This window comes from Microtus pennsylvanicus, chromosome 8, assembly GCF_037038515.1.
Source record: "Microtus pennsylvanicus isolate mMicPen1 chromosome 8, mMicPen1.hap1, whole genome shotgun sequence".
Classification (NCBI taxonomy): Eukaryota; Metazoa; Chordata; class Mammalia; order Rodentia; family Cricetidae; genus Microtus; species Microtus pennsylvanicus.
Genome location: NC_134586.1, coordinates 55,478,832 through 55,492,388, shown reverse-complemented (window position 1 = coordinate 55,492,388; position 13,557 = coordinate 55,478,832). Strand labels below are relative to the sequence as shown.

The 13,557-nt window shown below is 45.8% G+C and overlaps 1 protein-coding gene across 1 annotated transcript in view; it reads right to left on the bottom strand.

Moving 5' to 3' along the window:
* Positions 1–13,557, bottom strand: part of Nup210 (nucleoporin 210) — a 94,386-nt gene that overhangs the window by 68,199 nt on the left and 12,630 nt on the right. Inside the window, exons 3-5 of the mRNA XM_075983490.1 lie at positions 12,955–13,086; positions 2,915–3,011; positions 297–447 (exon numbers count right to left, since the gene is read on the bottom strand). Coding sequence (XP_075839605.1) covers positions 297–447; positions 2,915–3,011; positions 12,955–13,086 — 380 coding nt within the window. The remainder of the gene's footprint in view (positions 1–296; positions 448–2,914; positions 3,012–12,954; positions 13,087–13,557) is intronic.

The following is a 13,557-nucleotide window of genomic DNA, read 5'->3' as shown; positions in this document are numbered from 1 at the left end:
GTGGGGAGAAACAACCATCCACAAAAAGCGATGAAGCCAGTCTCAGATGGTAGGTGTGCCCTTGCATCAGGATGGAGAGCACTTCCTGGAAATGAGGTATCCCCTTCGAAACTGGGGAGCAGATGCTGTGACATCTGTTACACTGACTCCTGGAGCCTCGGTCTCCCTTCCCTATGCCATGGCTCACACATCAAACAAACAGAAAGACACAGAAGTCATAACTCCCTCGAGCCCGTTCTGTAGTCCACTGTCATTCTTACCCCACTGTGGGGACAGCACAGTGAACTTAGGCCCACCTTGTAGACAGCCTCCTGAATGCGAGCCTTGAGCTTGGAGCTTCCAGTCTTCATCCCAGACACTAGGATGGTATCGCCCTGCTTGGCTGCCTTCTCCATCTCTGAGATGTAGGAAGGCGGGATATACGTAGATTCCAAGAAGGTGAGAATTCTGAAAGGAAAATGCATCATGAGACCTGAGCATAGAATTTCTCAGAACCCAGTGTGGCATTCATTATTATCAGGGTCTCCTCCTGATAGACCCCTGAATAAGGGGTGCTGATGTCAGAAACCATACTGCCTGAAAACATTAGAAACACATCTTTGTCACTGTCTGAGTCAGAGCAGCAATGTGTCTGTGGAATACACCTGATCTTGGGAATGGACACTCTATCAACACTGGAATTGGAGACAATCAGCTGAGTCCACAAGGAAAACTCACATTAAAAGGCAAACCCAAGGCCCCAACTCAAAAAGGGTCAGTAATGCTGATCAGCTCAGCAGAAAGGTCACATGGTGAACCCTCCTGGCTTATGTGTCCCTACCTTGTCTTTCTTTCAGCCAGCAATTCACAACAAGCCCCCTGCTCTGCCCAAAAAGGAGCAGCCTGCAGGACACGCTTACTGCCTCCCCAGGATGAATCCCGCGCTGTGCTAAGCTGTGGTTAATCATCCAATAGCTCAGTAACAGAGTGCAGCCTAGTATGCACATGACCTAGGTCCCATGCCCAGGACCACACCAGCATCAGACACACACCACCTGGACTGTCATTTTCATAAGTGTCAAGACCCTGAAAATCAAAGAAAGACCAAGGGATTGTCCAGGCTGACAGGGGAAGAAAAGAAAAAGGAAAGGGACAGCATGTAGTATGTGACCATGGATTGCTAGTATACGTTCTGAAGATGGCATGCATATGGGTGAACTTCCTGATTTTTAAAAAAAATATTTACTTTTATTTTGATGTGTGTCTTGCCTGCATATATCTGTGCTCCATGTACATGCAGTGCTTGTGAAGGTCAGAAGAAGGTGTGGATCCCCTGGAACCAAAGCTACAGACAGCTATGAGCTACAAGGGTGCTGGGAATCAAACCTGAGTCCTCTGTAAGAGCAGCCAATGTTTTTAAATGCTGGGCCATCTCTCCAGGCCCAAATTCCTGGTCTTGATAACTGTATTGTAGATACTCAAGAAAATATCCTAATGGTAGTGGAAACACAGTAAAATGAGCAAAGGTGATGAGACATCTCCCAGGCAACAGGCCCTCAGGTAATTTAGGGAAAAGTTTTCTGCGCTACATTGGCATTTTCTGTAGGTTTTAAATTGAATCGCTCTACTACCACTCCAGCCAACAGACAGAGCCTTTAACCAGGGCTTTAAATGTAAGGCGTATGTCTTAGGAAAGAAACTAAAAAAGAAAAAATTTCTTTTACATTTATTATCACCCTAATCCGTGCACGTGCGTGCATGTGTGTGCGTGTGCATGCGTGTGCTTGTGTGTGAGTGATGGCTCAAGTAAAAAGGTCAGAGGACAGTTTGCAGGGGTCAATTCTCCTTCTTTCATCTGGCATGACCTGGGGACTCACATCATGTTGGTAATAAGACCCTTTGCCCGCCAAGCCATCTTGCTGACTCAGAAAAAACTTTTCATTCTGTCAGTTGTTATACATTTGACTCATCACAGGCTCAGCAGCTTCCATGCTGGATAAAAGAGATCTACGGAGGTCTGAGTACAAGTGCCAACTGAGCCACTTACCAAAAGGCCCACTCTCTCCAAACCTCAGTTTCCCTGGCTGGAAAGTGGAAAGGTCAGAGGTGGCATGGGCCAGACAGATGCTGGGGGAGGGGTATAATGAGTCCAAATGCACCGACACCCTCTCTCTCTTTTTTTTATTTTTATTTTTTTTAATTGTGTCTAGTTCTTTTTTTTTAATTTTTTTTATTGAGAAAAGGAAAAAAAAGTTTCCCCCTCCTCCCAGCCTCCCATTTCCCTCCCACCCTTCTCCCCCTCCCCCTAAAAGCAAATTTTGCATTTTTTATATTTATTTATTTATTATGTATACAATATTCTGTCTGTATGTGTGCCTGTAGGCCAGAAGAGGGCACCAGACCCCATTACAGATGGTTGTGAGCCACCATGTGTTTACTGGGAATTGAACTCAGGACCTTTGGAAGAGCAGGCAACACTCTTAACCTCTGAGCCATCTCTCCAGCTGGCTCCGACACCCTCTCTTTATGAGTCTGTCTGTACTCTGTTGGAGACCCAGCCTATCCTAAAAACTGTTCTTGTTGCTGGCCTGTCCTCTTAGCCAGAACTTGCCTCCCCTTTAACTTTCTCACCAGGGAAACACTTCCCTCTAGGGTCACCCACATGTCCCTTGCACCCCAAGACAGCCTTCCAGAGTTCTGTGTTTTCTTTGTTCAGCTAGATATCCCAATCTCTCTGACAAGTTCCCATAGAATATATCACAATGAGCCACAGAGGCTGCTTGCATGCTTGGGAAGCACTAAACTCTTCCCAATCAATCACTGTAAGCACCAAGCATTCTGGGAGGTGCCCTAGCCTCTTCACTGACAGGAGAAAGCCTAGCCTAAGGACTCAAATTTCTGCATCCACTCAAAGGTAGCCAGCAGAGCCTCTTACCGTAGGGCATTGTGGGAGTCTGAGTATCCGTTGGCCTCTGTATCCTTCACAATTGTCCAATCAAAGACCAGCCCTGCCAGGGTGCTGAAGGTATTCCCTGTAAAAGAATTTAGAGGCAGAAACGCATGAGTTTGCTCCCTAGAGTCCAGGGACAGGGAGATGGCAATTCTGACTACTACATGCAGACACAGTGCTCAGCACCACACCCCCGCAAGGTACACACCATGACCTCTTCTTCAGAAAGGGGAAACTAAGGCTCAAAGGAATGGTGGTACTTGCTTCTTACCATTTATAAAAGGCTGAGCCAAGATTTGAACTCAGGCCTGTCCCTCCCCACTTAACCTTGAACCCTCTGTAGGTGTAGACACCTTAGGAGGCCACTGACACCTAAGCTATTAATCCTCCTCCTTGTCATCTCCTGAAGATAGAATGCCTCCCTTCAAGGTACAGGAGCATGGGAATGCATTTCAGCAGCAGGGACCACAAAGGGAGAGCAAGGCAAAGCTCCTCACCTTCCTGGAGTCAAGAATTAAGGACAGAGGGAAGAAATGGAGACAAGATACAGAACATAAGGGCATGCTCTCAATGGCTGTTCAGCCTGGAACCATCTCCTGACTTTGCACCCTGTCGAAAGCTCATGAAGCCATCAACTGACAAGGTCAGATCCTTCATGACCCATCTCGGAACACTCCTGCACCTGTATCCAAGTCAACAAGAGCCTATGAGAGACAGTTCAGACCCAAATCATAAAATAGGATATTTACTTAGTCAAACCACCCTGGAATCTCATGTTCTCCACCCAACATCTCAAAGGCCAAATCAGAGGCTAGAGGGCTGACTCAGGGGTTAAGAGTGCTGACTGCTCCTCCAGGAGATTCAAGTTTGGTTCCCAGAATCCACATCATGTGGCTCATAACTGCCTGTCACTCTAGTTCCTGGGAATCTGACGCCCTCTGGATTGTATAGGCACCTGCATGCAGGTGGTGTAGCATGAAAACTCAGGCACGCGCACGCGCGCGCGCACACACACACACACACACACACACACACACACATATATATATAAATACAGATTAAAGTAAAAAAAAGTCTTTGTTTTTAAAGCCCAAATCAAACTACACTTAGCAAAAAGGCCAGACAAAGATGGTCTTGGCCTTTACTTCCAGGGAGACTAGAAGAAGCGGCCCTCTTCTTAAAGTTCCTTGGGCATCTTTCCACATCTGGACAGGTAAGCCTCATCCAGAAAGGGTGAGGGTACAGAGAAGTGTTGAACAGACAAAAAGCTATGGTTCTAAAACGCTAAGGAAACCCTTGGACCAAAGAAGCTTGTTTCCTTAACACCACGAGGCAGATACTGAAATCCACACCTTGAACATGCATGGCAAGGACATCAAGGTGCTCTCATCAACCCAGCTGCTTTCATTGCATGGGGGCTGAGCCCTTTCTACCACACCCCGGAGACAAGGTGCACACCACCTCACAGAGTAGTCCCTTTCTGGGACACAGCTGGGACTAGAGGAACCTCTTTTGTTCCCCCCCCCCCATGGAAAGCCCACACAGCCCCAGGCTAGTCCGTTTCTAGCTCCTCATGGCAGAACCAAACAGGCTGACCCTGTAGGATGCTGATGAAAACAAGATAGAGGATACCTTATGATCCATTTAGGTTATACAATCACTACTAGCCATTCAATATGATAACCTAATGGGTGGTCTACTTCCTTGACCATGGCCATTTGCATTATCAAGAGTACTCTAGGAGTTCCTCCTGCTTCACTCCAGACCCCTTTCTCTATTATAAAATGGGATCAACAACTCCATCCTATGGATCTACTGGATCAATTCAGGAAAGTGTCTCCAGTGGGCCACAGAGATGGCTTAGTGATTAAGAGCCACTTAGAGAGGTTATATACTTAGAGAGGATCTGAGTTTAGTTCCCAGCACCCACATTGGTGAACAGTCACCTGTAATTCCAGGTCCTAACCTCCAAGAGTACCTGGAGGTCACAAACCCATACATACACATAATTCAAAATAAATTTTAAGACAGAAAGTGTCCTTAGTGAGCAGGAGGGAGAAAGTGTCTCCAGTGAGCAGGAGGAAGAGGAGGGCAGGAGAGGCAGACACCCCACAAGAGGCCTGTCTCATAAAATAGGGCAGCACTATGGCTCCTGGGTTGAGTTGTTAGCACCTCTCTCACCCCACCCTGTTTCCCACATTCACAAGATTAAAGGAGACTCCCAGAGTAGGAATAACTTCTTAAAGTTTCACCAAATCGGAAGGATGTACATGGGGAACTGACTAGAATTTTCCAGGCCCCCTGTATTTGCAGATGTTCGTCTTTTATGCAAGGCAGTAGAAAGTGCCAGAAGGTTAAACAAACAAACAACAAACAAACAAACAGGAGACCCTTCCAAAGGTATGGAACCAGCTGAGGGCATGCTCCCTCAGGGAGTGAGCTAGTTGAAAGGTGACCACAGACCCACAGAGGGGCCTTGAAACCCTGCCCTGTAACTTAGGACACAAATGGGCCAGGAACAGCCAACTACTGGTTTTTCCCACTAGCCACTGCACCACCAAATGGCGTCCCACCTGGGTTGGGATGTAGAGAACTCAAGTCACATCCTTCCTTCCTAAATGGGTGGCCCTTCCCTACACATGCACCCAATTCACCCCAGCAGGAGTCCTACAGGGAGAGGGTGTAAATGGTTAAGAATGAGGAAAGGAAACAGGAGGATCCAGGGAACCAAGAGTCAGAGGGAAGTGGCATAGAAGCCATTCCAGGATGCATGAAGGTGGCAAGGATGCAGCACCCAGAATTGCTAAGGCTTCATGTCATCAGCACACACTCCACTATTCAACCAGAGTCCACAATTATGGACTTCCAGAGAGCAGGATTTGAGCATGAAGTATGAAGCCAAGCTGGCCACTTCTAAGCATAGAACCCTGTGGGAACCTGTTCTGTGTGCAGGGTGGACACTGATTACAATGGCTCCCTTGCTGTGGCCTGCAGCACTTCAAGAAGGGAGAGTGAGGGAGGGACCACCAAGTAAGCCTGCCCCAAGAGTAACATGGGGGTAGGGTGGGGTTATATGTTTATAAGATGCAAAAGGCAAAATGACCCCACAGATCAGGCCCAAAGTCTTGCTTCTCCACTTGAGAAGTAGTTATGAGCAACATGTGTGCAACCCCAAAGCTTCACAGTCAAGAGATATAAACCAGGAGACCCAGGAGCTCAGAAGTCAGAGGACATACCTCTTCTGTCCTAGTCCATAGGACACAAGGGAGGAGGGTCACAGAAAATCATTATGTAACTCAAATGAACAAACACATGTCCGATGCTCACTGGCTCCAAAGTCCAGAAGTAGTGGGAAGAATAAAGCCAAGAGCTAAGCTCAACAAAGTAAAACAAGCCCTGAACACCACGGCCAGAAAGGCCTGAGAGAAGTCAGTGGGAAGCCAGGGCAGACAGGGAGGAGGAACACCCGAGCAGAAAGGCCTGGAGGATGCAGGGCTCTGACAGCGAAGACTTGGGCCCAGAACCCCCATCCCAAAGGTACAGCACAAGCAGAGGTATGAGGGTATCTCTGGGGACCTGGAGCATGCTCAGTTCCATTTCACTGATGCGCATGGTACATGAGGGATGGGAAATCACTCTGGAAACACACTGCAAACAACATCATGTCAATAGGGCAGTGTCTTAGTCCCCAGCTCTTAAACCATGGCTTGTTTCTATGACTAAATGTGGGGTCCACAAAAAACATTTCTAAATAGGGGCAATGACCAGAAAATAATCAAAGCTCAAATGTGTAATGTTGTACCCCATAACTTTACTGCAACCTTGGTTTTGAACATGCAACATGTGCACTTTGGTAGGCTTTTTGTTCTGTTTTTATTTTTACTGAAACAGGGTCCCACTGTGTTGATCAGGCAGATGTTGAACTCACAGAAGTCCACGTGCCACGTACTTTCCCAGGGATGGGATTAAAGGCATGGGCAACTACATCTGGCTAACATAAACACTTTGCATGGGGCATTCTACTGTGCTCAGATTTGAAACCACCATGTGTTATAAATGCAATGTTTTAATATATGTACAAAGTTTTCTGTTCTTAAAAATATCATAATTGGGTCTAAAGAAACAGCTCAGTGGTTAAGAACACTGGCTGCTTTTCCAGAGGACCAGGGTTCAATGCCCAGTACCCACATGGCAGCTCACAACTGTTTGTACCTCCTGTCCAGGGGATACCACACCTTCACACAGACATGCATGCAGGCAAAACACCAAAGTACAAATAAATAAATATCATAATTATTTAAGAAAAACAAGGATTTTTTTCCATATTTTCCAGACATGCCTCGACACATATCAAATTGGTTTATCTTTGGGGTTTTTATCATGTTATAATTTTGATTTTAAAAATTTTTCCATGAGGCTAGCTCAGTGGGACATGCCTGTAATCCCAGCACTTGTGCAGTAGAGGCAGGAAGAACAGGGGTACAAGACATCCTCAGCTACAGCAAGTTTGAGGCCAGCCTGTGCTGGCCTTGTCTCAATCCCTCTCTCACCTCGAAATATTGCTATTTGAGTTGCCAACTAAAGCTGCATAGAAAATTGGTATGTGAATTTTGGCTTGGGATTTCTAAAATGGCTCTAAAAGCATTTCTCCTATCTTGTACTATTTATGCAAAGCAACATTTCCAGCACTCAGAACTCAAAAAAACCAAACCATTCATCAGCTCTGAAAGGCATAGCAGACACTCTGTCACTCTGTATCCTACAGAATCAAATACCCAGATGGCATTTATTTCTTTATGTAAAAGCGAGCAAGTACACCCATCTTGTTAGTCTGCAAATTTGATTTTAGCTTTGATAAATGATAAAAGTATACAAACACAAAAGCATTGTTTCAAAATAAATGCATGATTTATTATGAGTAAAAAATGGACTTAATGCTTACTTTGAGGGTTTTTTTTTAAAGATTTACTTATTATGTATACGATGTTCTGCCTGCATGTATGCCTGTAGACCAGAAGAGGGCACCAGATCTCATTATAGATGGTTGTGAGCCCCCACGTGGTTGCTGGGAATTGAACTTAGAACCTCTGGAACAGCAGCAGCCAGTGCTCTGAACCTCTGAGCCATTTCCCCAGCCCTACTTTGAGTTCTTATACACCTGAGACCACATGAAAAGTGCTCAGGAAAAAAAAAAAGGGCTACAAGAAGAGAATGTTTAAGGGGTCCTGTGACAGTCCATTTTCAGTTTCTAAAATAGAACACATCCATGACAGAGCAATACAATTTGGATCTTTGATGTGGGAGTCTGCTGTTTTGTGTTGATTTCATTGGTTAAATAAAGAGACTGCCTTGGCCCTTTAAGAGGACAGAAAATTAGGTAGGCGGAGTAGACTGAACAGAATGCTGGGAGAAAGAAACAGACTGAGGAGTCGCCATGATTCTCCTACCGGACACAGACATAGGTTAAGATCTTCCCTGGTAAGACACCTCGTGGTGTTACAGGGATATTAGAAATGGGTTAGGTCAATATGTAAGAGCTAGCCAATAAGAGGCTGGAACTAATGGGCCAGGCAGTGTTTAAAAGAATACAGTTTCCATGTAATTATTTCGGAGCATAAGCTAGCCATGCGGGCGGCCAGGTGCCGGGGACGCAGCCTCGCCGCTCCTACTACAACAGATCTTGAATTCCCCCAAAGACTTGTCACCAGCCTGTGGCACCATTGACAGTGGGAGCATGCCATTGCAGGGGATACTGGAAAGCAATAGGGTCAAACAACCATGAACTAAAACTGCTTAACTCATGAGCCAAAGTAAACTTTTCTTTGTTCTAAGTTGATTCTTCAGGTATTTAGTCAGAGTAGAATGCTAACACAGGTAATTATAAAGGAAACCAGTTTGCTTTAGCTCATGATCCAAGGGAATGGATATGCAAAATTGTTTTTCACATCCAGTGAAGACCTTATGTCAAGATACCTCATGAGGGATCAGGTATATATACAGTACTTGAGGGATCAGGTATATATACAATACTTGCCTAGCATGCATGAAGCCCTTGGTTTGAATCCCAGCACTACAGCAAACTAGCTGCGGTAGAACATGCCTATAATTCTGTTGACAGAGGTTTCTGTCCCCTCCAGTTCAGCAGCCATTTAGTCCCAAAGAAACACACAGAGGTCTACATTAATTATAAACTGGTTGACCTAGTAGCTTAGGCTTCTTATTAACTCTTATATCTTATATTAGCCCATAATTCTTGTCTGTGTTAGCCATGTACCTTGGTACCTTTATCAGTGAGGCGTTCTCATCTTGCTTCCTCTCCGGGTCACGACTGCAGAATGACCTTTCCTCTTCCCCAAATTCTCCTGTTCTTATCACCCCACCTATACCTCCTGCCTGGCTACTGGCCAATCAACATTTCATTAAATTAAATTATATTAAAACAATACAACTGACAAATCATTAAAGGGTATAAGATCATTGTCCCACAGCATAATTTCATCACTCTAGATGCAAAAGCAAGGGGATCCAAAATTCAAGGTCATCCTCAGCTACATAGTGAATTCAAGGTCAACCTGGGCTACATAAGACCCTGTTTAATAACAAACATGTTGCTTCAATGTGGTGAAAATAAAGAAGGTTAGACAGGCAGATGGCAGATTTGCCTAGGTATAAACTGAACAAAACAAAGCTAACTAGGCTGATCCAGCAAGAACTGCATTGGTCCCTCTTATGACCGAATCAGCAATTAAAGGGAACACCACTTCCAAGCTCTCATACTCTGAGGACAGAACATTAACTTGAGTTTCAGGCAGGCAAATCACATTCAGACCACAGCAGGCAGATGGTCTATGCAGCGTGCAGAGAGCTGCCAACAGCCAGGAAAAGTACTGCAGCATACTCTGCCACCTATGGGCCATGTGACCTGGCTAAGTCACCACAGCTTCCTTGTCTATGCAATGGGCATTACCAAACTTGCTTACACCCTGGCACAAGGGCTGGCATCCACAGGCTCTCACACATCTGATAAATTGCAGAGATAGTGTTGAGTAACACCAGGGATCTAGAGAAGACACAACCCTTCTCAGACAGTGAAGTCCACAAAGCTTACAAGGGTCAAGGTCACTCACAGAAGAGACCTAGACCAAAATAGACAACAAAGGTCAAAGCATGTCTGGCTGAGGAAAGCCAATCAGAAAGCATATCACTCAGCTGCTTCTTAAAGATTTATTTATATGTATAAATGCAGGCCTTGTATCAATAGGAGGATGGAAAGTAGTGTCGGATCCCCTGGAATTGAAGTTACAGATGGTTGTGAGCCACTATGTGTGTCCTGGGACTCTAACCTGGGTCCTCTGCAAGAGCAGCCAGTGCTCTTAACCGCTGAGCTATCTCTCCAGCCCTATTCTTCTGGGTTTACTCAAGAGAAGCTAAAACATGTATTTACACAGAAGCTCACAGTGGCAAAGTGGAAACCCAAAATTCCATCAGCTGATGGCTAGAGAAACAACAGTTTGTCCACACAGTGGAATGCTGTTTGACAGTAAAAAGAACAGACTTCTGTCACCTGGGACTAAGCCATGGATTGAAGGCACCGGGCTTAGTGAGAGAGAAGATAGGTCAGAAGGCTGTGTGGCTGTGCCATGTGACTGCACTTCCAGGAAAAGTCCAGAGCAAGCAATGCAGACAGAAACCTGACAAGGGAGGGAGGACTGTGCCAGGGGCTGGGCAGCTGGCAGTTAAGTGTTTACAGGTTTTGGGTTTCTTTCTACACTGATGAAAAGTTCTAAAATTAAACAGTCATATGGTGATGATGGTACAATTTTGTGAATTAAACCAGAACCCACTTTTTAAAAATGTGAATTCAGTTTGAAGAGATGGCTCCCTGGTTAAGAGCACTTGCTGTTCTTGCAGAGGACAGAGTTTGGTTCCCAGCACCCACATGGAGGCTCACAACTCTAACTCTAGCTCCAGGTGATCAGAAGTCCTTTCTGGACTCTGTGGGTACTTCAGATATGTGGTGCACACACATATGTGCAAACACTCATACACATAAAATAAGTAAATCTTTAAAAGAAATTAGAACCAGGTCATTTAATACATAAAAATCTCAGTAGGAATAATCTTTATAACTTCAGGTAGAAACAGAGTAGTGGTCAGCAAACTACAACCTGTGGAACAAAAATGGTCCCTGTTAGTTTGTTTCTTTGCTTGCTTGTTTGTCTTTTGAGACACAGTTCCTCTGGTGTAGCCCTGGCTACCACTGAACTCACAAAGATTCATCTACCCCTGCCTCATTTGTACTGGAATTAAAGGCATGCTCCACCACCATCCAGTTCCCTGCCTGCTTTTATAAAATAGCTTTATTAGGACCCATCCACTCACGGCTGCATACCTTTGGCTACTCTGAAGCAACAAGGTCCCAGGTGAAAAGATGTGACAGAGGCCTATGTCCAGAAAAGCTTGGTCCCATTCACTATGCTGCCCAACACAGAACAAGATGGCCAACTTCTGACCCAAAGCAGGACCCCTGCAGTCAGGTCACAGCTCATATTCTGACTCAGTTACAAGATACATCTACCCCACCCTCACCCCAGCATACACCCATGTCTGGTAAAACCACAATCCTCACTACTCACCTCACCATCGTGTCTTCCTCGAAAGTTTTAACCTGCACCCTGCACACCCACCTCAGCTGTCCCCAGGGTCTCTGCCCCAACTCTACTATCTCCTAGTGACCTGCAGATGCTTGGGACTGGAAGCAATTCTGATTCTTTAGTTTTCAGATCTGGGGATATTTTCACTGACTCTTCCAAGTACTTCAAGAAGCTTAAGACCAAATATGTTTTAGATCCTAGATTTTCCCCCATGGGCCACTCATTCCATGCATATACCTTGCTTATTCACAAGAAGTATCCACACTGCCCAAAGTTCTGAGGGCAACGACCCATGCATTGAAGGCTTAGGTAACAGCCGTGGTGCTACACTAGTCGGAGGTGATAAACTTTTCTTTTTAAAATAATGTTTAAAGATGCATTTATTTTATGTATATGTTACTCTATATGCATATACACCTGCTTGCCAGAAGAGGGCATCAGATCCCATTCTAAATGGCTGTGAGGCACCATGTGGTTGCTGGGAACTGAACCCAGGACCTCTGGAAGAGCAGCCAGTGTTCTTAACTACTGAACCATCTCGCCAGCCCTGGGAGAAGTTCTAAACAACTGGTGCCAAGTCGGGGAGAAGTTAGGTCACCAGGGGCACGGGCTTGAAGGGAATTATCAGGACCCCACTCTTTCTTTCTTCTCTTTGCTTCCAGCTGCCATAAAGTAAGTGATCTCTTATGATTAAAGTATCCTACCCTGCCATAGGCCAAAACACATTGACTGGAACTGCTAAAAACAGGCATCAAAAATGTCCTGTTCTTGTCTGTCCCAGGTACTTTGTCCATCGTTATGACAAGCTGAATGACACATTCTTCTTGTTCTCCTTCCGAGAGGTCAACCTCTAACCCAGACAGTCTGCTACCACCAGGCAAGGCCATACCTAGAATCCCACCCCAGAACTAGTCACTATCCATGCTAGTCAAGAAGTAACACCCAATACACTGAGCCAGCAGCCCACAGCTACCCTCATCTATACATGTGTTTGGAGGTCTGGAGTGCTTAGGAAATCAAAAACAGCATGGAAACTGAGAAGGAAAAAAAGGATTCCTACTGCCCAGTGTGGCCATCACCTCTGTGGACAGCTCTCCCACTTCTACCCAGAAGACAGCTCCTGAGACAGAGGTACCTGTCTCTGCATGACCCTGCTCCCAGAGTCAGCTAACACCTGCGCACACACACAGGCCAGGCCTCTGAACACAAGGAGGGGAATGTAAGCTACCTAAGAGATAGCTTCTACCCACTCTACTTCTCCCTTGGCAGTGGCTCCCCTTCCTGGCTGGAGCAGTAGCTAGTCATGAGAGGACACAGTAACGGAGGCTGCGGCCAAGGCAGGAGCCTGCCAAGGGCAGCCGGTGCAGTCACCTTCTGAGTCCAGAGCCTGGATCTTCAGCTCCAGTGGAGAGTCTTCAAGATAGAGCTCACGGGTAGTAGAGACGATCTGAATGCCATGGATGAGATCAACAATGGCGTCACAGCGCAGCACCTGACCTGTGGCTACAGGGACAGAGAGGAGTCAGAACTGAGAATGGTGCCCAGCCACTGTTCCACCTCCAGGGCCACCTCCATGGTGGCGACTATAGTAACCAACAAATCAATACCACCAAGGAAGTGCTAAGGAGGTGCTGGGTCACTGAGCTACATGTTCAGCCCCTGCTATGGAATTATTACTTTTATTTGATTTGTGTGTATGGATATGTTATGTGTAAATGCCCCTGAACTAGCGCACATTAGTGCAGCTGACAATGGAGGCCAGAAGAGGGTGTTGGTTTCTGGGAGCTGGAGTTACAAGCAGTTGTGAGACACAAAAGTGGGCACTGGGAACTGAACTTAGGTTCTCTGCAAGGACAATACATGATCTTAATTGCTCACAAAAGGAACAAGGATAAGGAGCAAGCGCCAGTGTGAGTCCTGATCTTGGTGAACAGAGTACAGAGTCAGGCAATATGATTACCACTTCCCTTCGTG